General features: G+C 40.3%; 2 protein-coding genes across 2 annotated transcripts; both read right to left on the bottom strand.

Moving 5' to 3' along the window:
• Positions 1 to 378: 378 nt before the first annotated feature.
• Positions 379 to 1,528, bottom strand: LOC121784286. Its single transcript, XM_042182449.1, has 3 exons — positions 1,311 to 1,528; positions 976 to 1,137; positions 379 to 481 (listed from the first exon to the last, which is right to left on the bottom strand). Exons 1-3 carry the CDS (start codon positions 1,526 to 1,528, stop codon positions 379 to 381), a joined length of 483 nt encoding a protein of 160 aa, XP_042038383.1.
• Positions 1,529 to 5,909: 4,381 nt separating this feature from the next.
• Positions 5,910 to 16,748, bottom strand: LOC121784495 (ABC transporter G family member 9-like). Its single transcript, XM_042182638.1, has 5 exons — positions 16,665 to 16,748; positions 14,680 to 15,174; positions 7,247 to 7,544; positions 6,865 to 7,181; positions 5,910 to 6,662 (listed from the first exon to the last, which is right to left on the bottom strand). Exons 1-5 carry the CDS (start codon positions 16,746 to 16,748, stop codon positions 6,000 to 6,002), a joined length of 1,857 nt encoding a protein of 618 aa, XP_042038572.1. The 3' UTR covers positions 5,910 to 5,999.
• Positions 16,749 to 25,041: the final 8,293 nt, after the last annotated feature.

The following is a 25,041-nucleotide window of genomic DNA, read 5'->3' as shown; positions in this document are numbered from 1 at the left end:
ACTCGGGGGCGCTGCCCCCGAACCCCTGTCTAATCATAACGAATTCAAATAAGTGTAGACTCCGCACTTTCAACTTATTTGATGTCTCATTATGATCATATTGATCAATCAAGTTAATCCAATTACACTAAAATATCCAACAATCCTCCCCTATTTTAGTGCAATCCTTGATTAACTAAAACAAGTCATCTCAAAATTCAAACTTTTGCATAAATGAAATATCGTAACGATTGAATTTTACCTTAGTACATTATACATTCCATACATTCGAATACCCATGGTGTCTCTAAGGATTGAACCATGGGAACTCACATTGAATACACGATAATGTACACAAAAGTTTACATACAAATATGTTCTATCTTGACACTATATATACTAGCCTATGTCCTTATCCTTCATAAACACGTCGAAGCCAAGCCCTAGCTTCTTGAAGCGGCTAATCTTCATGCTTATATAGGTAGTTCCTTTATTCTTGCACCTACATATGCAATTTTTCAAAAGAACTATTAAGAATATATACATTCAACCTCCTTAACTTGTAGGTTTGAACACATACCTTGGGATGATTCTTCAATGTGTTCCAATTTCCAAATATTAAGCCTTCCACATTGAATTCAGCATCTAGTGTCATACTAAATGGGAATTGGGTATCTTAATATCAGAGATTTATAGTTGACTTTAATCCCATCCCTATAGCCGATTGGTGCACAAGATCTCTACTTAACCCTTTGGTTAAATGATCGGCTAAATTGTTGTGAGTTCTCACAAACTCCACAGATATCACACCATCTGTAATAAGTTCACGAATCATGCTATGTCTAACACCTAAGTGTCTTAACTTTCCATTATACAGTTGACTATATGCCTTAGCCAAGGTAGCTGCACTATCGCATCTGATAGATATAGGTGATATCGGTTTAGGCCACAATGGAATTTCATATATTAAATTTCTTAGCCATTCTGCCTCTTTACCAGCTACTGCTAATGCCACAAACTCCGATTCCATTGTTGAATTTGTGATACAAGTTTGTTTCTTTGATGCCCAACATATAGCACCTCCTCCAAGAAGGAATACTTAACCACTTGTGGAAAAATGATCTTCCATATTGGTAATCCAACTTGCATCCGAATAACCTTCAAGAGCAAAAGGGAATCCAGAATAAGACAAACTATAATCCATGGTTCCTTTTAAGTATTTAAATACTCGATTCATTGCTTGCCAATGGATTAAACTTGGATTGTGAGAATATCGACTCAATTTTCCAACTGCAAAGGCTATATCGGGTCTAGTACTAATCATGGCATACATGAGTGATCCAATAACCTTTGAATATTCAAGCTGATTCACAACAACTCCATTATTAGGCACGAGTTTTGCACTAGGATCAAAAGGAGTCTTAACTGGAGAACAATCTTTGAAATTAAATTTTTCCAACACCTTCTCAATATAATGTGATTGAGAAATGAAAAGTCCTTGTTCTCCATGTGTGATCTTAATTCCAAGAATCACATCAGCCTTCCCCATGTCTTTCATCTCAAACTTAGATGACAAAATTCCTTTGTTTTATCCACTTGATCTTGGCCAGTACCAAAGATCAACATGTCATCTACGTATAGGCAAATGATCATCCCTTTACCAGTAGTGTCGAATTTGCTATATACACACTTGTCTGCTTGGTTTAATACAAAACCATTAGACAACACCACGTCATCAAACTTTTGATGCCATTGTTTGGGGGCTTGCTTTAGCCCGTAAAGAGATTTAACCAATTTACAAACCTTATGTTCATTACCAGGCATGACAAAGCCTTCTGGTTGTTTCATGTAAATCTCTTCATCTAATTCACCATACAAAAAGGCAGTCTTAACATCCATTTGTTGAATTATTAGATTATGTATAGCAGCAACTGCTAACAGTAATCTAATGGTGGAAATCCTTGCAACATGAGCATAGGTGTCAAAGAAATCAATTCCTTCCTTTTGTCTAAAGCCTTGGATAACCAATCTGGCTTTATATTTGTCTATGCTTCTATCCACCTTCAATTTTGTTTGGAAGATCCATTTACTATCCAAAGGTTCACACCCAGGTGGTAAATCAGTCAGTTTCCAAGTATTATTTTGGATTATAGAATGCCTCTTTCCAAAGTGCAGCATCCCTCGATGTCATAGCCTCTTTTTAGGTCCTTGGATCATCACCAATATTAAAACAGTATTGATATTGAAAGTTAATTTCATTCCTTGATCCTTCTACTAAGTACAATTGGAAATCATCACCAAAAGACTTAGCTTTTCTTGTTCTACTACTCCTCCTAACCTCAGGAGGTGTATTAGTCACTTTGTTAGTCACATCACAGTCACTAGAACTTGCAATCATGCCTCCAGGTTTAGGTAAAGATGTGAATCTATTCTCACTGCCAAAATCAACATCTCTTGACTCAATAATAGAGTGCACAGATACGTAGTCATTAGGTTCTATTACATAGAACCTATAACAGACATAATTCTCGGGATAACCAAGAAATACACAATCTATACCTCTTTGACATATGGTCTTTATTTTAGGATCAGTTAGTCTTACCAAACCCGACAACCCCAAACTCTGAGATAACTCAGTTTTGGTGGTTTTTTATGGCAAAGTTCATAAGGGGTTATTTTGTTCCTTTTATTAGGAACTCTGTTCAATAAGTAAAAGGCTGTTAACATAGCCTCACCCCAAAATCCTTCACTTAGGCCAGAATAGCACAACATTGAATTAACCATTTCTTTCAACGTTCTATTCTTTTTTTCTGCTATACCATTTTGTTGTGGTGTATATGGAGCAGTGGTCTGATGTACTATACCATTAGATTCGAAATATATTGGATCATAATACTCACCTCCCCTATCAGTGCGAAGAACTTTAATCTTCACACCATGATGAAGCTCTACACATTCTTTGAAGATTTTAAATTTATCAAGAGCTTCATCTTTTGAATGGCACAAATACACATTGCAATATCTAGTAGCATCATCAATAAAAGTAACTACATACTTTTTATTTCCAAGTGATGGAGTAGAATGAAAGTCACACAAATCACCGTGTATAAGTTCTAATACCTTAGTATCTTTACTGATATGTTTATTGAAAGGTTGACGAGTAATCTTAGTTAACATGCAAGTTTTACACCTTTCATTATTCAACTCAAAAGCAGGTATTAAACTCATTTTTGACATGTCTTTCAATCTCTTGTAATGTACATGTCCTAATCTAGCATGCCACAATTCTGATTTACTAACATGATTACTAAAACTAGTAGAAGTCACGCAAACAAAATTATTAACAAAAGAAACATCTAGATTCAACCTAAACATGCCACAAAGATAACCAAAGCCAATAAAAGTACCATGTCTTGACAGAATATATTTATCACTTTCTAAAACTTGTTTGTAACCACAATTGTTTAATACAATACCAGACACCAAGTTTTTACGAATACCAGGTACATATACAACATTCTTTAACACTAAAGAGTTTCCGGAAGTAAACACTAGGCTAACAGTTCCTAATCCTTTGATTGGTTCAGTTGCAATGTTGTCCATCTTCAACGAAGATCCATCTTCAATTGGTTTGAAATCTTGGAACCATTGATGATCCTTACACACATGACACGTTGCACCCGAATCAACCCACCACGAGAGATCATCATCCTGCACATAAAGTGCTTCAGAAATTATTGATGCATAATAATTTTCAACCGAATGATCATTAGGTACAGAAAACGAACCTGATTGTTTTCCCGGATCCTTGGATCCACTTGTACCAACCACGTTCTTTCCTTTACTTCCACCGTTTCCAGACTTGCAGTCCCTTTTGAAGTGCCCAGATTTACCGCTCTTCCAACACATCAGTTTAGGCTTCTTATCCCCAGCCTTACTGTAGTTTCCTTGAAACGATCTTTTCTCTTTCCCAGCCTTGGAGGATTCACCCTCTTCCACCATGTTCACAGAAGAACCAACCATTGTTTTTCCATTACCAACAGAGCCCTTTTCCATATCACGTATGGACTGTTCGATTTGGAAGTCACTTTCCAAGTTCGACCAGATTCAACTTCTCCTTCTTATGTTTCAGATTGTTTTTAAAATCTTTTCAGGAGGGTGGCAGTTTATCGATAATGCTAGAAACAGAAATGGATTCATCCATTTTCATTTCATATTGGGAAAATTGTCCCAATATCCTCAACAATTCGTTATATTGTTCCATGACAGGCCTCAAATCAACCATTTTATAGTTAATAAAATTACCAACAAGAAATTTCTTGCTAGAGGCATCTTCTGCCATATATTTGGCTTCGAGGGAATCCCACAACTCTTTAGCAGACTCTACGTTTTGATATACATCAAATAGGGAATCAGATATACCATTTAAAATGTGACCACGACATATGTAGTCGTCGTTCTCCCACTTCATCCGCCTCCTCGTCTGTTCCAGAGTTTCATTTTCAACAGCCTCGAGCATGGGAGTACTCAGAACATACACGACCTTCAGACCAGATAACATAAAATGCATCTTCTTCTGCCAGAGTCTGAAATCCTGGCCAGCAAACTTATCCAACTTCGCAAAACCTTTCGTTGCTTCCTTCGCCGTTTCCTTGTTCGACATTTTCAAAAAAAAAATTGATTTGATCTTTGTTAGGGAGATATTATCAAACGTGAACAAATCGGATATCCTAAAAGGCGTGAAACACTTTCAGATCAAATCAATTTGGTGGTTCTACCAATATTTGATCGGATACAATTCAGGTTTTGAAGAATTCGTATGTCGATTCTGTGATCCTTTTCGAACCAGATGATGATCAATAAAAAGAGGTTGAAAGTGAAACGTTGCATCCCTTCAATATCACAACTGTTTTTAACAGTTTTCTGGCGGGAAAATGAAATTGCAGAATAGTCGTTTAACTTTCGGAAATTACGTTTCCGGATGAATTTTCTGTACAGCTCGACCCCAGCCAGGGGCTGCCGCCTCTTGGACCCCGCTACTTGGGGGCGCTGCCCCCAAACCCCTGTCTAATCATAACGAATTCAAATAAGTGTATACTCCACACTTCCAACTTATTTGATGTCTCATTATGATCATATTGATCGATCAAGTTAATCCAATTACACTAAAATATCCAACAGTTTCGGTGATGCACACATGAACTCCACATTAGTATGATATTGTCCGCTTTGAGCAAAGCCCTCATTGTTTTGCTCTTGGGGTACTCCCCAAAAGGCCTCATACTAATAGAGTTTGGGGGCCCATTTATATACTTGCAACTCGTGTTCATTCTCCAATGTGAGATATTGTTTTCCGTCACAATCCTCCCCTCAAACCAAGACCACATGTTCACCCCATATTAAACCAAGACCACCAGACTAAGACCACATGTTCACTCCATATTACAGGTTACCGGTCACCACTGGTCTTGGTCGAGCTCACGCAGAGACATTGGAGAACTTGCAAGCGTAATCCACCGAACAACGACCCACACAAGCCCTCACGGTTTTGTTCTTGGAGTACTCCCCAAAAGGCCTCATACTAATGGAGTTGGGGTAGCCTATTTATATGCTTGCAACTCTTGTTCATTCTCCACTGTGGGATATTGTTTGCCCTCACAGTAACTAATCTGTTAGAAAGATTATATATACAAGCGTAATCTTGAGATAATAAAATATCACTGCCCTTCACTGCCCTTCAATCTTCATACCTCATAATTCTCTTAATTTGGGGTTTATTGTTACAAGAAAACAACACATATAATCTTCTCCAAAATACGCAAAATGACATCTAATGAGTTATGAGGGAAATAAAATGGAGCAAAATCTGCACTCTTTAATTCCAAACATAGACATTTAAATCTAAACAGACGTAGTAAAACATTAACTCATAAGTAACAAGAAATGTATTTATTTATTGAAATCAGCTCACTTCTGAAAGGCTTGATGTTAATGCTACTGTGATTCCTTAAAAAAGAGGCCTACTTTCTGGTGACACCAACTCTCATGAGAGCAAGATAAGTTACAAGTCTGTAGAACACAAGCATCACAGCCATGACAACCACTGACAGAATGGTCCCTGAAGTGCTAATCCCCACCGATTTTACTGAGGGAAAATCCCTGACAAGGCAAGTCTGATTCATACCACAATTGTAGGTCTGATCATACTTGTACTGCGACGCGAGCAGAAGCTTGAGTGAGTACTGGTTGATCGATATGTACTTGACCCAGGCTATGAAGACGGGGACGTGCTGCACATAAAAGCCACTGCCAAGGCCGAAGGCTAACATGATCACGGACCCAAGTGTAGTGGCTGTCTGCTGGTCCATCACCACAGCCCCAATAGCCAGCCCGAGTCCCTGGGAGATCAACACGTTGTAGAGGATCACAAACAGGCCTGAGAAGAAGGCCCCGGCTGTGGGCTTGAGGCCTGCCATCCAATAGACTATGGCGTAGAAGACGGTGGGGAGGACTAGCTCCATGGGTAGGTCGCCTACGGTTAGGGCCAAGAAGAACGAGGAGAGACGATACATGCCCGAGGTCCTCTCTTTGGTTAGCATCATGCGTTCTTTAGGGATTGTGAAGAGGGCCTGGAATAGGGGGTATATCCCCCAAAAATTTGAGACGAAGAATAAGAGCCCGACCTGCATTATCGATCACAAAAACTTGTGTCAGACCATCGCACACAATTGAGGGTTGGTGGGGCGCTTATAGCCCCACCAATAAAACGGCTTCAATTAATGAGGCACGGAGGGAGTAGTATTTAGCATATTGTTATGCAAAAAGCCCCCTTCATTAAACAACATGATATCCATCCAAACTAAATACTGAATTTATCTGCCTAACCTGGTCTTGCAAGTGATTGAAGGTGGACTTCCACCAAAAGATTCCAATTAAAACGGCAACTATCAAAACTTGTACAATCTTGATTGTTGAGAAAGACTGATGCTTTCTTTCTTTGATTCCTCTCCTAAGCAAGACTGAGAATTGATCCAACCATGTATTTGACCAACCCTTGAGCATCCTATCATTTGATGAAGTGTGAAGACTGCCATCCACAGCAAGCTCCATCTTCACAACCGATGACAGTTGTGTTTTATATGCTTTCATCAAAGTCTGCTTTACCGCTTCTTGATCTTCATTCGAATCCGCTGTTGCAACTCCTACAAAAAATGCAATACATTCAAGTACTCAAGCAAGATCAAGCAGTAAAATAAAGGAACACAACCATTGGCAAGATCAAGCAAGAAATCAGCCGGATTCATGGCAACACTAAGCGAAAAGCCAACACTCGAAAAATAGGTCAAAACTTCAGCTCCTTTGCCGAAGTACAAAGGGTTCCCTTCCGCCATCAAGAGAACTTTGTGAAACATGTAAAACAGCCTACTCGAGGGCTGGTGAATGGTCATCACAACCGTGCGGGCCCCATTCGCCAGCTCCCACAGCGTAGACACGATCTTCTGCGCGGTGGTGGAGTCTAAACCAGATGTAGGCTCATCTAGAAACAACAAGCTCGGGTTAATAAGTGATGGTTGGGCGAATTTTTGATGGTAGTAAATGCAGGTAATGAATATAGATCACGACACAAGGAATTACGTGGTTCGATTTACTGAAGTAAATCTACGTCCACGGGAAGAAAGGAGGGCAAGATTGTATTGCTTGATCTGGTTTACAGCTTACAAATACAGACTTGCTATATGTTATTTTATGTCTCCAGAGAGCCCCCCTCTATCTGATCTAAGTTCTATTTATACATTGAGCTAAGATCGTGGCTTGCATCACCACTAACTAGGTCGTGGCTTGCATCATCACTAACTAGGTAGTGGATGTCGTGGAGGTCATGAGATCCTGCATGGGTCCACTATCTCTTTGTTTGGTCCGCTATCCTGCATGAGATCCTGCATGAGTTGACACCACTAAATAGATCGTGTAGTGGAGGTCGTGGAGGTTCTGCATGAGTCCACTATCTCCCAGTTCGGTCGAATACTGAGACCGAACTTCTGAACTATTGCCGAGCAGCTTTTGCCGATCTGAGAGTAGAGCTTGATTGGTCGGCTTTTACCGAGCTGTAGGCTGGGGCCGAACTCTTTGGTAATGCCGAACATCGAGCTGTAGGCTGGGGCCGAACTCTTTGGTAATGCGGCTGGGGCCGAACTCTTTGGTAATGCCGAACTGATACTCTTCCTTGGGCTTTGGGCTGATGGGCCGTCACTGCTATTGGGCTTGTTTAGTACGTACCCCATCACTACCCCCCCCGAAAAGCGAAGTGAATCACTTCGGCGAAGCGAGTCACTTCGGCATTCTGGATAAAGGTACGGGGGAGGCTGACGTCAGGGGACGTGCCTTGCGCGTGACTGCATTAAATGCGACAGTAAAATCCGGCCGTTGAATCCTGAAAAGGTGGGATTCGAAACGGTGCGATGATTTTGAAATCTTCTCCGAATCTGATAAATACGTCCTTTCTTCATCATTTGAACACTTTTGCTATTGCTTCTTCTGCATTCTCTCTCTTTTGCGTAAAAATTTCCTTCCACTTTCAAGAATTTCTTCAGAATTTCTTCAGACTTTCAAAGAGTAAGAACCATGTCTTCTTCTTCTTCTTCTGAGTCAGGTAGCGGTAGGAAAGGGGGTAAGGGGTCTTCTAGCCGGAAAGAATCCGGGGAGAAGACCGTAGAGTATTTTCACAGCATCTTGAGTAAGGATACTGTGATATCCTTACACGAAAAATATTTTTTTCCTGGGGGGAAGGTTGCGATTCCCGACGACCTTCATAGGGCTGACTCGCCGCCGGAGGGTTACGCCACCGTTTATGAAGCCGGCTTGGAATGCGGGCTTCGTTTCCCTCTTCCCCCTGCCTTTGTAGAGCTGCTAGATTTTTTTCAACTCCCTTTAGGTCAGGTGACTCCGAACTCTTGGAGGCACTTATCGGCCTTTGCTGCCGAACTGCGTAGGCTAGATAAGGATCTGTCTCTGAGGGCAATCCTTAATTTCTTCCAGTTTAAGAGGAAGGGATCTTGGTTTTACTTGATCCCTTTACAGCCCTTTAGGGCCTTCTGCAAAACCAAGTGGCCAAAGTGGCAACATCGCTTCTTTTTTTATAATAGGACAGCGGCTCCGGGCTTTCCCTGGAGAGGGCCGAAGTCCGTGATTCCTCATCCTCGGTTAGAACCGTTGAACGAGCTCGAGGGCGAGCTCAATAAGATTCCTATGATTAGGAAGCAGTACCTGGAGTCTGAGCTCGTCAAGGGCGACTTCGTGTTCGACTCCTCGTCTTCGGACGAAGAGACTGAGGGTGAGGACTTCTTTTTTGTGCCTTACTGCTTTTGTGGCGAAAACTAACCTTGCTTTCTTGCTTTTTGGCAGTGAACTTGCTAAATAAGATTAGCCGCAAATCCTCCGAGCTTAAGGAGCCGGAGAAACAGAAGGCTACCAGCTCGGCGCTTGATGCTGAGAAGAATCCGAAGAGGCAAAAGACCTCTTCTTCGGATCCAAAAGAGCCGGAGTCCACTTCGGCAAAGGGGAAGGGGAAGACCCAGAAGCCCCCAAGAGCGCCAGAGAAAGACGTGGTCTTGGCGCCTCCTTCGGAACATATCTGTGAGCCATTTTTATGGCCCACAGACTTCGCCGAGGTGAATTCTCTTCTTGATTTTCTGGCCTTGCTTTTTTTTTTTCTGTATTTTTTGTGGCCCCTCGGTTGACTTTTTCCTTTTTCCATTTTCAGAGGAACGATATGCTCTCCAAGCTCGTCGCCGTTGAACTCTCCAAAGCGTCCAACGATTATGCTGAGATGCAGAGGAAGTTGGCGGCTGCTCGTCACCAGGCCGAACAGGCTAAGGCAGACTTTGAGAAGGCCAGAGCTGCTAGGATCTCGGCCCAGGATGAAGCCCAGTTTGCCAAAAACCAGCTCGTCATCCAGCGAGAGCAGACGAAACGGAGGGATGCTGCCGCCGTGGTTGCCCAAGGGGAGGTTCTCCGTGCTTTCGCGGAGAAACTCTTTCTGAGCAATCAATTTTCGGCCTTTGTCGGTGGTCTGCTGAAATTGATGACCGATAATGCCGAGCAGGGGCCCGAAGTCGTCCTGCCGCTGTACGGTCGAGAGATAGCAGCTCGTCTCCAGAGTCTGCCGCTCCTTGAGGAGCTTGCTTCGTCCTCGGTCTTGCTTTCTGCTGACCGAGTTCGTAGTTGCCGAGCTGACCGGGACGAGAATATGGAGGCTATCTTTGCCTCCTTAGGGCCAGTTTCACCCGCTCCAATTTTCCACGGAGAGGGTGAGACCGAGCAGCTTGATCAGCAGACCGGAGACAGGCAGGCCGAGCAAGAGGTGCTGCTGATCGGTGATGGGGGCACCGAGCAGGCTGGGGGGAGCAGGGAGGCCGAGGCTGAAGCTGAGGCAGACAAGGAGAAGGAAGCTGAACCTCACCGAGGAGCCGGAGACGAAGCTGGCGGAGTATGATTTCGTCTCCCTTCTCTTAGTTTAGTTTCTTCCTTCTTGTAAAATGGCCTTGAAGCCCTCCTTGTGTAAAAAATTTTTTCTTATGAATGAAAAAATTCTTCTTTCTGCACTTGTGTCTTCGTATAGCTTTTCGTACTCTCTTTTACTCCTGTTGTGGTTTACTACCTGCTCAGTAAACTGAAATGCCGAACTGACATAGGCTGCTTTGTATTCTTAACTCTTAAGGAGCTGGAGGTACTTCACTGGAAGCGGCTGTACTCTTCCGCTTTAGACGAAGCTGAGAAAAAAGCCATAGCTGACCAGATGAAGAATGACGAACTCTTGGCTTGTTTAGTGAAGCTGGAGGCCGACAATAAGGACTTAGAGTCCGAAAAGAAAGATCTGGAGGCCGAGCTGAATACTGCCGTCGCTGAGAGGACTGCGTATGAGGATTTCATCAGCGGACGCGGGGGAATGAGCATATCTGAAGTTCAGAATCAAGTTGATGAACTGTGGGAGGAGCTTCATGTACTCCGGAGGAACAATGCGCTGGAGAGCTCGGCTTGCCAACAAGTTGTGAAATCATTGCGGCGCTGGGCTTCTCGGTACGACATCGTTCTTTCCCGGCGTCCTTCAATCGAGAGATTCCTTAGGCATTTCCCGCCAACAGATGCTCATACTCCAGCTCAAACCTCTGATTCACTTGCTCAAAATCCTACTCCAAATCAGCAACGAACTCAGGAGCAACCGGAAACGTCAAGACGAGAACGGACTCAGGAGCAACCGGAAACGTCAAGACAAGGACGGACTGAAGTTCGTAGAGGAGCTGTGATTATGAGTGAGCAAGATCAACAAATGCTTCGTGAAGAGACTCTTCGCCGCCGAGGTGCCAGAACTTCCCGGACTCAAGGAAGAGGCGGTAGGTCGATCAGAGCATCTCGTCGACCTGCTTATTCTTCAGCTGCCCGGAACGCCCGAACTCGGCTTCACGAGGATTTTGTGAATAGATGGCTCAACTTTAGCAACCAGGGACAGTAGAATAGTCCTTTGTAATAGCGTAACGCCTTCTCGTAGGGCAGCGGAGTTGTATGCCGAACAAGTTTTAATAAATGAAATCTTCATTTCGCTTCTATCACTGCGTATTTACAGCTCAGCGAAAAAATTTCATCGTGCTCGTCCTCGGTCTTATGAAGTAAACTTCTTTGACCGGACTCGTCCTCGGTCTTATGAAGTAAGCTTCTTTGACCGGACTCGTCTTTGATCTTATGAAGTAAACTTCTTTGACCGGACTTGGTCCTCGGTCTTATGAAATAAACTTCTTTGACCGGACTCGTCTTTGGTCTTATGAAGTAAACTTCTTTGACCGGACTCGTCTTTGGTCTTATGAAGTAAACTTCTTTGACCGGACTCGTCTTTGGTCTTATGAAGTAAATTTCTTTGACCGGACTAAGCTTGTGTCCTAATTTGGCGAGTTTTATCGCTCGGATCGGACTTTCCCTTGTCCTAATTTGGGGATCGGACTTTCCCTTGTCCTAATTCGGCGAGTTTTATCGCGTGGATCGGACTTTCCCTTGTCCTAATTCGGCGAGTTTTATCGCGTGGATCGGACTTTCCCTTTGTTGCAGTTCGTTTCAGACGAACTGCTTGTTTCTTAAGCTGAATTGTGGTCTTGTATCCTCCTTAGAAGCTTGGACTCACAATCGTTGGCTTATATATGTTCTAAAAAGGGGATCAGCCTTCGAAGAACAAGATACCTCAGTAACATTTGTAAGAGACGACACGCACATAGACAGACAAAACGCACATAGACAAACATGAAAAACAAGTAAAAAACAAAGAAAGCACATACCCCTAGACACAAGACTAACTGACCGGACTGTCTCTTACAAATGGAACTTCTTGAGGTTGGAAATGTACCATGTTCGGGGTACTTGTTCTCCTGACATGTGAGTCAATTTATAAGACCCTTTGCCGAGGACTTCTGACACCCGATATGGACCTTCCCATGTGGGTTCGAGTTTGCCCAGCTTTTCTGCTCGGCTTACTTCGTTGTTTCTCAAGACGAGATCTCCCACTTGAAATTGCAGCTTTTTCACCCTTTGGTTATAATACCGGGCTACTTGCTCCTTGTACTTGGCTGCTTTTATGCAGGCTAATTCTCTTCTTTCTTCGGCCAGATCTAGTTCGGCTCTCAGTCCGTCATCATTCATTTCTGAGGAGAAATTTAGAGTTCGGGGACTGGGTACGCCGATCTCAACCGGAATCACGGCGGGCGGGCGGCTTCTCAGGATTGAGACGTGGCCCCAATCGGTCTTGCACCGGAGTCCTTTGAATCCTTTCAAAAGGAGTTCGGCGAGGATGTCCCTGATCGCCAAAAGGAGTTCGGCGAGGATGTCCCTGATCGCTATGATCGGGCTTCCTCCCGTCTCCTCGGGATGAGCTGTCTAAAGACCGTTTGCGACGGTCTGCCTCATCGGCACGGGAGAACTGGTCCGCAATGTCCCACATCTCTTGAGCTGTTTGCGGACTGCATTCCACGAGCTTTCTGTAGAGAGCTCCGGGCAGGATTCCATTTTGGAATGCCGAAATGACAAGTAGATCATTGAGATCGTCTACTTGTAGGCATTCCTTGTGGAACCTCGTCATAAAGTCGCTGATCTTTTCGTCGCGACCTTGACGTATAGAAAGCAGCTGAGCCGAAGTGATTCGGGCTTCCGCTTTCTGAAAGAACCTCCTGTGGAAAGCATCCATTAGATCTCGGTAAGATCTAATGCTGCCTTGGGGGAGGCTATCGAACCACCTTCTTGCGTTCCCGATAAGCAGCTCGGGAAACAGCTTGCACATATGGACCTCATTGAGACCCTGGTTCACCATATTATACTGATAGCGTCCCAGGAAGTCATGAGGATTCACTAACCCGTCATAAGTCATCGACGGAGTTCGGTAGTTCTGTGGCAAGGAAGTTCGGGTGATATCGTCCGAGAACGGAGTCTTCAATGCTCCGTACATGGCGAACCCGACACCTCTTCGGTATGGAGGAGATGGAGTTCTCCTGTGATTCCGGTACCGAGGAGGAACAGGAACATGTCGGGGTTGAGGATTCTTCTTCCTGGAAGACACGGCACTACTGCGGTAGTGACTTTCATGTCTGGATGAGGAGGGAGAATCCACCGTTTTCGTCTCCGGCTTTTGGCCCTTTTGCAGGAAAATTAAGAACTCTTCCTGCTTCTCGGCCAAAAACAACTTGACAGCCTCGTTCAAATTGGGCTGCTGGGAAGACTCGGTGCGATGAGTCTTTGAGCGGCTTGTTCCTTCTCCGTGAGAACTGGAAGTAGATTTCTCCCGAGGCTGTTTTCCAGACCTGCGGGCTGGACTAGCTTCCTCATGGTTATCACGAACGGTATTATGGGTGTTACGTGATCTGGTATGCATTTTTTTGGTGGAAGAGGATCAAAAACTCGCTTTATCACAAATTTGGTTCTCTGTTTCCCACAGACGGCGCCAGTGATGGTTGGGCGAATTTTTGATGGTAGTAAATGCAGGTAATGAATATAGATCACGACACAAGGAATTACGTGGTTCGATTTACTGAAGTAAATCTACGTCCACGGGAAGAAAGGAGGGCAAGATTGTATTGCTTGATCTGGTTTACAGCTTACAAATACAGACTTGCTATATGTTATTTTATGTCTCCAGAGAGCCCCCCTCTATCTGATCTAAGTTCTATTTATACATTGAACTAAGATCGTGGCTTGCATCACCACTAACTAGGTCGTGGCTTGCATCATCACTAACTAGGTAGTGGATGTCGTGGAGGTCATGAGATCCTGCATGGGTCCACTATCTCTTTGTTTGGTCCGCTATCCTGCATGAGATCCTGCATGAGTTGACACCACTAAATAGATCGTGTAGTGGAGGTCGTGGAGGTTCTGCATGAGTCCACTATCTCCCAGTTCGGTCGAATACTGAGACCGAACTTCTGAACTATTGCCGAGCAGCTTTTGCCGATCTGAGAGTAGAGCTTGATTGGTCGGCTTTTACCGAGCTGTAGGCTGGGGCCGAACTCTTTGGTAATGCCGAACACCGAGCTGTAGGCTGGGGCCGAACTCTTTGGTAATGCGGCTGGGGCCGAACTCTTTGGTAATGCCGAACTGATACTCTTCCTTGGGCTTTGGGCTGATGGGCCGTCACTGCTATTGGGCTTGTTTAGTACGTACCCCATCAATAAGCATCTCTTGTCCAATGCTGACGCGTTTCCTCTCGCCCCCGGATATCCCCCTAAGGAATGGCCCCCCTATGATGCTGTTCCTGCACCTCGTCAGCCCGAGCTGCTCTATCACAGCCTCCGCGTGCTCAGCCTTCTCTGCCTTGGTGAAGGAACGGGACAGGCGCAGTAGGGCAGTGTAGACTAGCGTCTCTGTGACGGTCAGGTTAGGGTAGAGCACGTCGTCTTGGGTGACAAAGCCGATATTGTGTTTCATTGTGTTGGAGAACGGCTTGTCGTTGTAGGTGATGGTGCCGGTGAGGTCGCCGCCTAGCCGGCCGCCGAGGGCGGTCAGCAGCGTTGTCTTGCCGCTGCCCGAGGGCCCCAGCATCGCCAGCATTTCACCGGGATAAACGCTGCCTGAGACTCCGCTTAATATTACCCTCTTTTCTGATTTTGTTTTCTTCTTCAACAAGCCTCCCGCCGGCTGGATTCTGATCTTGTACACCACCTCATCGAACTGCATTTGCACTCCAATTAATATGTAACTTTAGTTATCTAAGCTTTAAAAATCTCCAATATAGGTTGATTGTTCATGAATAAAGACCCTTAAAAGTTCATGCATGTATGATTACAACATATACACAAAAGAAAAAGGTTGATAGTATTATTTCAAATATTAATATAAGTTAGATGGATTGCTCATGAATAATGACTCCTAATTCAGTAAATTAAACTCAGTAATTTTCTTTCCCCATTAACTGTTCATGCATGTATGGTAACAACACATAAACAAATGAAAAAAGATCACATGATTATCTCGACTATTAATTCGAGATAGGTGGATTGTGTTAAATAATACTCTCTGTCACACTTTTCTTTTTAATTTGTCCCACAAAAGATGTCACATTTTCATTTTTGAAAAACGTTCTCTCTCACATAAATATAAATATTGTATTTTCTCTCTCCACTTAACACACAGAACAAAACCTCATAAAATCTCGTGCCGTCCCACAAGTGTGACATCTTTTGTGGGAGGGAGTAGTGAAAACAATTTTCCTTTTGGTCATTTCCTTAAAAATATAAACTTTCTAAACATTCTATTTTAGGAAGTGGATCTCACAATCCACTAACATTACTTCCACTATTTTTTCTCTTCCTCTTTCTTACTTTACTAATTAATCTCTCTTACTCTACCAATTGTGCATTAAAATTCGCGTCGTTTCAAAACTTTCTATTTTTTAAGGATGGGTGTAGTATATTATAGCATAATTAAACTAAAAAGTTGCATTACATACAAAATAACTACTATAACCACAAAAAATGTAAACTTTCTAATATCTAAAAAGAAAACATGACAGCAAATTAAATTTTCGAATTCAGACCAAAGTATCAAATTATTAATTAAAACTAAAATAAAATGTAACTGCCTAATATCTAAAAAAGAAAATAGAAAAAAAAATCTAATTCATATAAATACATTAAAATATAAATCAGATAAAAAAATTAAATATGATAAATATATAAACTACCTAATACTAACTTATTAAAATGGAAAGAACATAAGAAAATAACTACCTGCAAATATAAAAAACTGCTGGTAAAGGAACCGATGCGTCATAACACCTTATGCATTACAAACGTCAATATTGCAATAAGATTATAAGAACATATTTATTTAATATTTATTTGGGGTACAGTTGTATCCCTTTGTTATGACTTATGAGCTGGATGCGCTAGTGTTCCAAACTTGCAATAAATATAACATGTTAGAAATAGGTCACTCACCTCCTTAAAAGGCTTTAACGGGGGAGAGTAACCCACTCATTTTTAGAGGAGACACAATCACCAACATGTCGATGTGAAACAAGGAGGAGTTTCAATAGATTGTTCATGAATAATGATGCGTATATTAAACTCCGTTATTTTCATTACCCCGAATACAGTATGTCCGGACTTATAAAGAATCATTAATAGTTCATGCATGTGAAAAAAAAATGATATTATTACCTTGAGAGTTAGGGGGAGATTGGCTCGGGCAAAGATGGGCTGAGAAATTTGGGGGTGGCAATTCTGAGCTTCGAGGTCAGCCATCTTCTCTCAGTAGAAGTGAAGAGAGCAAGGTGCATGGTGAAGGTATAAATAGAGAGAAAGAGAGATAGGAGAATGAGAAATAAATGAGTGTTGCGTAAGCTAGGAGGTGTTGCTTCATCAGATTACTCCACCTTTCCCTATTACCCGCTGCATTTATTGCATTCTTTCTCATCAAAATTTCCCCTTTCTTTCTTTTTTGTAAAGGTGGAAAATAAATATTCATTCTGTACCACTAAAAATGAAACATCTATCCTTTCATCTCTCTTACTTTATTCTCTTCTCATTAATTTACAAAACTACACTATGTAAAATCTCGTGTCGAAAAGCAAATACATCATTTCTAATAAGACGAATGGAGTACTATAAATAAGAGGTATTGACATCTGATATCACCAAACTTTCAAAAAATTTATTTTATATCACCAATTTTGAACTTGTCATATAATATCACTAAGTTTAATGGTTACTGAAATTTCACACTGCCTAAAAACTTCCTGCCGAATTGAAATGAGGTGGATGCTAAGTTGACAAAAATGAATCTAGTTGGCAATGTATTAATTCTACACTAAAAACGTTTTGAAAGAAGAAAAGATTTGGCAGGAACAAAATCGGGGTATAGAATGAACAATTGAAAACGGCGTCGTTTTCTTTTAAATAATAGTGCAAATTTCACTAACTTAAACGATGTCGTTTTAGTTAAATGCCGGCGAATTCCACGTCAACTTTCTGACAAGCTCCAACAATCCACGTAGGCAGTATTATGCCACCTCAGCTAGCAGGTGTGAAATTTCAGCAACCATTAAAGTTGGTGATATTTATATGCCAAGTTTAAAGTTGGTGATAAAACACAAATTTTTCATGTTTCAACACTTATATATCTCTTGAACTCAGGCCATGTTTGGTTGACAGGATTCTGTCCGGGAAATTAATCTAATTCCTTAGGTTTTATATTCCTGCGTTTGTTTTGAGTTTTAACCGAATTGGGAAAGTAATCAGAATCCTTAAAACAAGAAAAATAGTACAACTTTCCAGGATTTTGAATCATAGCTTTTCTTAGTTATTATTTTTCCCAGTTTTAGAACTCTTACATATTTAGGTATTTAATAGAGTGGAGTATAATCTTATACTACTATTATTACTAGTATTACTACTATTACAATTATTTTATTATTATTATTATTAAATAAATATTTAAAAAAATAATTTAAAATTGTGAATTATACTCTACTTAATTTCATTATAAAAAAATAATTGTAATTACATTATAACTATAATAATAACAATTATATTATTATTATTATTGCATTTATAATTTATTATAATTATTATCTTATTAAATAATCATAGTATAATTATTTAAATTATGTATCATATAATAAATAATGGAGAAATATTATTAATAATAAAATATTATTACTATTTTATAAATTAATAATTAATCAACAAAGTCTTATGAAATTTTGAATTTATAAACTTTATTCAATTATAATATGAATAAATAATTATAATTATATATTTATTAAGTATTATAATAATATAAACTAATAAATTAAGAAAATCTTAATTAAGTTATTTGAATTATCATTATAATAATAAAAAATAATATATTATTATAATTATTTTTTAATTAATACTAATTTATTATGAGAGTCTTAATGTAACACTATTAAAATTATTATTATTATTATTATTATTATTATTATTATTATTATTATTAAATCAAACATAAAATTTAAAAGATTTTTCTAAACACAGAAAAGTAAGGAATCATATTCCAAAGATTCATTTTTCTAAAAATAATTTTCCTTGCTAACTTTATTTTCCCAGCAATCTAACATAACTTCAATATATTTTGTGTTAACTGGTCAAGAAATAAAAGAATCATTTCATTAGACCGAAACATTAACTTTCCCGATCGAACGAATAAATATACCGTATTTGCTATAAAGTTTATTGAAACATGAATGCTGAACTAAAGAGATTGAGAAATCCATTTATCTTTCGATTTCAAATGCATCTTGTTAGTGAATAAGGAATATCAACTATATACGTATGCACACACGTATTCAAGAGAGTAATCTTCCAATTCAATTGTGTCATATTTAATGATTTCGGTTGTAAATTAGATACTTTCAGTTATTTTTTTCACCAAATGACGTGCTAGCATTAAATACATTGTCGCGTGTAGAATAATTGATATGAAATTGAATAATTAATATGAAATTGAATAAAGGAGGAGAAGAATAATTGATATGGAATTGAATAAAGGAGGAGAAGCTTAGGTGGAATAAAGAAGTACTGTCCAATAAAGAATAGTGGGTGTTATTTTAATTGTAACGAGGAGTTAAATAATTTAATAAATTAAATTAAATCACAAATAATATAACTCTAAAGTTTAGTAACCAATTATAGTTTGATAACAATTTATTAAAGTAACCGTGCTTAATAATAGACATACAAAACTAAAAATATAGGACATTTAATTGAAATTACGTAACGTTAGTATTCCAATAATAAAATGAAACGAAGCACAATTAGTGAACAAAAGCAAAATAAGATATCACAATTTATTTCACATAAGGACCCCTGACAATATTTTTCTGGTATTACGCCATTATATTAACTTCTAAATAACAGAAATGATCCCAACTTATATGAGCTTCACTTCAAAGTTATCATTCTTAATTTTTTATTAAAGATATTTCTTCAGTTAAAGAGCAAATTAAAACACCGTTTTTATCATTATACCAAATAAATCTTTAATTTTGTTTGAATAGTTAATACGTCAAGAAGGCTCACAAACCCTAACCCCAAATGCGCCATGTAAGTATTTATATTGTTTCTCAAATGAAACTAAAAACAAGCAGGGGTGCATTATATAACTAACCACCATATATATGCTAACAACGACTAAATACGGATGTCATCATTAGTTAGTTTTAGGTCATTTTAAAAAAAAATCAGATTTGAGGCAATTTTAAGATTATTTTAGGTAATCCTTCTAAAATGACCTAACAATGGCATAACGATGACCTCCGTGATACCTAAAAATTGAGCTCCAAATTTTTGGTCTTCTGTTCTTCAATAAGATTGAGGTTTGAATATATCACAACCCAGTGGCTGAGCCACATGAGAACAAGGGGTACCACTGTACCCCATAATTTTTGATTATAATGAATTTAGGTATACCAATTATCAAAAATCATTACTTGGTCCAGTGGTAATCAACTCCACTTCCTCAGCAAAAGGCATGAGTTCGACACCTCTTTGTGATTTTTATAATAATAAAAATTAAAGAAAATAAAAAGATCGGTAAAATTTTGAGGCTTCGAAGTATTATAATTATTTATCGTACCCCAAATGAAAAATCCTGGATCCGCCACTGTCACAACCCTATAAATATATGTTGAATTATATATAAATTATTGTTGAACTACATACAAATCCTTCAATTTGAAGAATATAATTAATGATTCACAAATTCTTTCTTTTAATACATACACAATCATTTTAAACATTACTACAATCCACGATGAACTATATACAGATTTACGCTAATGATGGTGAACATACTAAAATACAAATATTAAAAGTTGAATAAAGCATTTAATAGTAAATACATATGAAAAATATATGACACATTCAATATAAATTAATTAACGTTAATATAAAGTGATCACGAAACAAAAGAGCCTTCACATGATAATCACAATTTAATTTACACAAGGACCCTTGCCATTATTTATTGATATTCTGCAACTAAATCATCATCTAACAAAATAAATAAATAAATAAAACACTCCCAAAGAAAGTTGATTTGATCGATTTTATTTTGTTTCTAAATACTTTACCGATGCTTCAAAAAGCGTCCTCATTGGTGGTGTGTCAATTAAAAATAAGGATGCAAATAGCATGTACCAGGCCAAAAATTTTGAAAAAATTAAATTAGTTCAAATGTGTTGAAAGTCGGATATAAATTACCTTATAGGTATAATTAGTACGGAGTATAACTTATTAGGATAGGTTTAGTAAGAAAACTAAATTCAAAGCGTGTACATAGTTCTTACAACGTGAATTACTTTGTTTGTGTGGTATTTATTATTTAAATTTAGAATGATAGAAAAAAAATACAAGGAAAATGAAATAAAGATAGAGAAAAAGAAATTGAAATTGGAATGAGATTTTATCCCTATCCCTCTTCTGGAACTTAGAGCATCCACATCGGCGAGCACAAGCTTGTCCGTCCGTCCGTGCCAGCAGCGCGGATGAGCTGTCCGCCGCTGCGCTCTTGCCGCTGGCAAGGCGCTGCTCGATGCATCGAGCACGTCCGTGCCAGCGAGCAGGCGATGTGGCAGCTTCCTATTGGCCAACGACATAGCCGTTGGCAATTTAATTTTTTTTTTTAAAAAAATCAGATTTTAATTAAAAAATCCGATTAAAAAAAATATTTTCCCACTTCCCAAAATATTATATCCGTTTTCTACCCACTTTTAATTTATTTTTCAACTTTTTCCCCAAAAATACACATTTTCATCTATAAATACCCCCACTTCCACACCAAAAATTCACACCACACTACGCAATTCTCATCTAAATTCTCTCATTTACATTCTCAATTCTCAATTCTCAATCTTTCTTTCACTCTTACTCTTACAACAAAACAATGTCCGACCACGGCGATACCCCCCCCCCCCCCCCCCGACTCCCACGGTTGGAACCCCGATTGCCGGATGATGACTAGTCTTCCCCGGAGGCATTTTTATGCTTAAATTACGTCATTTTTATTTTTTAGGAGTTTAATTATGTAATTTTTATTTTTTAGAAATTTAATTATGTAATTTTTAATTTTTTTGTAATTTGTAATATTATTTCAGGTATTTTTAATGTATTTTAATTTTGTGGAAATATTTTTATTTAAATTGAATAATGGAATGGTGGGACCCTTGTGCTCGTCCTTGCGAAAGATCACGGATGTGGGTCTTGTGCTCTTGCCTAAGAGCAGGCAGAAAAAGTGGGGTCGGGCCCACATCCGTGCTCGTTGGCAAGAGCACGGATGTGGATGCTCTCATGGGAGTTATATCTCCCATTCTTTTTCTACATCTGGAACTCACACACATACTTCCGTTGTCAAAACGGGCCTCCGGCGACCACCGTCTTCCGTCCAACCTGGCAGCCCCTACTTGTCTCCCTCTCTGTCTCGTCACTTCTCTCTCTCCCTACACACCCAACCACTTACATCACTCTCTGTGCAGCGGCTGTCCGGCCAATTCCGCCACCACTGTCACCGTTTTCCGGCAGCTGTAAGCTAGACTTGTCTCCCATTTGTGTAAGTAATCTCCCTACACCTCTTATTGTCCAATTTCCTCCTCAATTGAAAGCTAGGGTTTAGATTCAAGTTCTTCCTTTCCACGAAAATAGGGCTATTCCATTTTTATCCCTCGTTTTAGAAAAATAATAATAAATAGTTAAAGTGGAGAGAAAGAAAAGTAAGCGACTTCTCTATATTATTCTCTCTTACTTTTCTTTCTATCCACTTTAACTATCTATTATCATTTTAACGAAACGAAAGATAAAAATGAAATAATCCTATTTTTCGTGGACGGAGGGAGTACAATTTAGGTGTAAATCCAATGTTTTGATGTCTTGTTAGGTTCCAAAGCCTACTTTGAGGAGCGAATGGAATGAAATTGTTGGGCTTGGTGTTTGAATGTAGGGATAACATAGAGTTTTTCAATATGGCTTTCGAAGCTTACCTTGCTAATTTGATTTAGTTTGGGAATTTACTTTACTTGTTGGTTTCTGGTGATTACAAGAGATAACAAAACCGGGCGTAATATAACCCAAAAGAAAGAAAAAGGAGAAACTGAACTAAATGAAATTACAACGTAAGAATTCGAAATAAAGAACCGTGAACTAAGTTTAGCCGAGTCGAGGAGGCCTCTTCCCGCAAGACGAGATACGCCCCGGTAGTGCTCTTCGGTTTGGCGTGTCGTCCCCAAAGGTAAAACGGCTACGTCTCTATTGATGCAGCACCGCAATCAGTAGAGCTCCGGCGAATTGGATGGAGGAGAGGGCAGAGCTTCGACAGAAAGACAATGCAGAGAGGGAGAGAGCTTATGATGCAGAGAATGCTTGGAATTGTGTTGTGTCCTAATGCAGTGGTATGGCTAGCCTATTTATAGGCCAAGCCACCATGCAGGGTCAACCAGCCATTGAAGGCTCATCATGGCCAATTCGTAACCGATGTCGGTTACAGACGTGTGGCAGGAGTGTGCCATCCGTGTGTGGAGCGTGTGGATTTCTCACGTGGCACCCGTGACTGTGCCTCGCTTGACGACGTGTCAAGCCACTTGGATTGCTGACTCGGCGGTGGTCCAAAAAGAATAGTTTGGGCCAAGCCCCAAGCCCAAAGACCACCCAAAGACCAATTGCCAAGATCCAAGTCCAAGTCCAAGTCCAAGTCCAAGTCCAAGTCCAAGATCGAGATCGAGATCGAGATCGGGCTCGGGCTCGGGCCCGGGCCCGAGGCCCGCGGCCCGCGCCCACGCCCACGAGCACGAGCACGAGCACGAGCACGGGCTCGGGCTCGGGCGGGGCGGGCGGGCGGCGCGCGCGTGTGGGCTTTTTCACCCATCTTGATCCACTATAATTATTAAGTAACATAAAGTCACTTAATTTAAACACATTAAAGATGTATTAATCTTCCAATGTGGGATAATTAACACTAGTTAATTATTCCCTAAGCACATGCTCCAAGCTTTAATTAAAAGCTAATTATGCCCAACTTTAATCCACTATTTCTCACTCACCGGAAATCGGATTTGAGAAAGTGAATATACTACATTTATCTACGTAAAATGTAGATCGACGCTATATCATTTAATTTCACAAAATTAAATGTCTCGTCACATTTATTCTTTGGTCAAAACCATTGACCGGGCATATTTAATCCATGATTTTTACAATCCCCCACATGAGTGGAAATAGCCGAATGCATATGCATGCAGACACAAGCTCAACCCTCGAGAGGTATATAAGCATAAGGATAGGTAGTTGTTGACTTTGAACCCTCCATAGTCGACACCATCGGATACACAGGCGGCTTAGTAGCGCGATGCTTTGAACTAATCCCCCACGGCGTGCACCGAGACAATGGTGTTAACGCTTAAACACCTCAACCTCATCCGTTCTCACGTTTTATGTCCATTGCGGTCTTGGACACCACTTTGGATTCATAAGTACATTTTATGAAGCGACCACACTTCGCACTTACATAGGTGATTCTTAGTCAAGTACCTTGCCATACTTGGTCTCTTTGAGAACTCCATCTCTTTGAGATCCTTAAGAATCATTAAAAGTCATAGACTTAGCCTTTACCACAAGGCAAGTTCTCCAACACTCTATTGCTCTTAGGGAATAGATATAGTTGAGTGTTTCTCTTGAACTCTCATAGCTTAGTTGTCCCTTTGAACCAAACTCTTGGGATCTCCAGTCATCATGGTTGGGTTACCACTATGATAATTCTTTAGTTTGTGGATTTCAAACCCATTCCCTCTAGCAACTTATTCATTTGATCACGGTTTAACCCTTTGGTTAGCGGATCCGCTAGATTATCTATTGACTTCACATAGTCAATTGTAATCACCCCTGTTGTGATCAAATGTCTCACGGTGTTATGTCGTCGACGTATATGTCGAGACTTACCGTTATAGAAGCCATTGTTTGCCCTTCCAATAGCTGCTTGGCTATCGCAGTGGATAAGCACTGGTGGCACTGGCTTAGACCAACATGGAATGTCTTCAAGGAAGTTCTTAAGCCACTCGGCTTCCTCACCAGCCTTATCCAAGGCAATGAACTCCGATTCCATTGTTGATCGGGCTATACAGGTCTGTTTTGTGGATTTCCACGATACATCACCACCCCTAATAGTAAAGACGTATCCACTTGTCGAAAGTGAGTCTCTATTATCAGATATCCAATTGGCATCACAGTACCCTTCAAGTACCGGGGGGTATCTCGAGAAGAGTAGCCCATGATTTTGAGTATGTTTTAGATATCTCAAAACCCTCACAAGAGCTCTCCAATGCTCTTTGCTTGGATTGCTCGTGTAACGACTTAACTTGTTCACGACACAAGCAATGTCAGGTCGAGTGCAATTAGTCAAGTACATAATGCACCCGATGACCCGTGCATACTCTTCTTGAGCAACGGGCTCGCCTTTGTTTTTGCTCAAGTGAACGTCGAGTTCAATTGGAGTTTTAACCGGCGCGCCATCATAGGCTTTGAATTTATT

Source organism: Salvia splendens, chromosome 21 (genome assembly GCF_004379255.2).
Source record: "Salvia splendens isolate huo1 chromosome 21, SspV2, whole genome shotgun sequence".
Classification (NCBI taxonomy): domain Eukaryota; kingdom Viridiplantae; phylum Streptophyta; class Magnoliopsida; order Lamiales; family Lamiaceae; genus Salvia; species Salvia splendens.
The sequence above is the reverse complement of the archived record's forward strand: the minus strand, read 5'-3'. Positions and strand labels throughout refer to the sequence as shown.

Excerpts from the sequence above, each read along its gene's own strand:
- LOC121784286 (XM_042182449.1), bottom strand. The coding sequence starts at position 1,528 with ATGGGGAAGGCTGATGTGATTCTTGGAATTAAGATCACACATGGAGAA. Across the intron at positions 1,138-1,310 it reads AAGGTTATTGGATCACTCAT|GTTATTCGGATGCAAGTTGG; the intron begins GTATGCCATGAT and ends TTGCTCTTGAAG. Across the intron at positions 482-975 it reads TGTGGCATTAGCAGTAGCTG|GTGCAAGAATAAAGGAACTA; the intron begins GTAAAGAGGCAG and ends TTGCATATGTAG.
- LOC121784495 (XM_042182638.1), bottom strand. The coding sequence starts at position 16,748 with ATGGCTGACCTCGAAGCTCAGAATTGCCACCCCCAAATTTCTCAGCCC. Across the intron at positions 7,182-7,246 it reads CTTGCTTGATCTTGCCAATG|GAGTTGCAACAGCGGATTCG; the intron begins GTTGTGTTCCTT and ends CATTTTTTGTAG. Across the intron at positions 6,663-6,864 it reads TCAATCACTTGCAAGACCAG|GTCGGGCTCTTATTCTTCGT; the intron begins GTTAGGCAGATA and ends TCGATAATGCAG.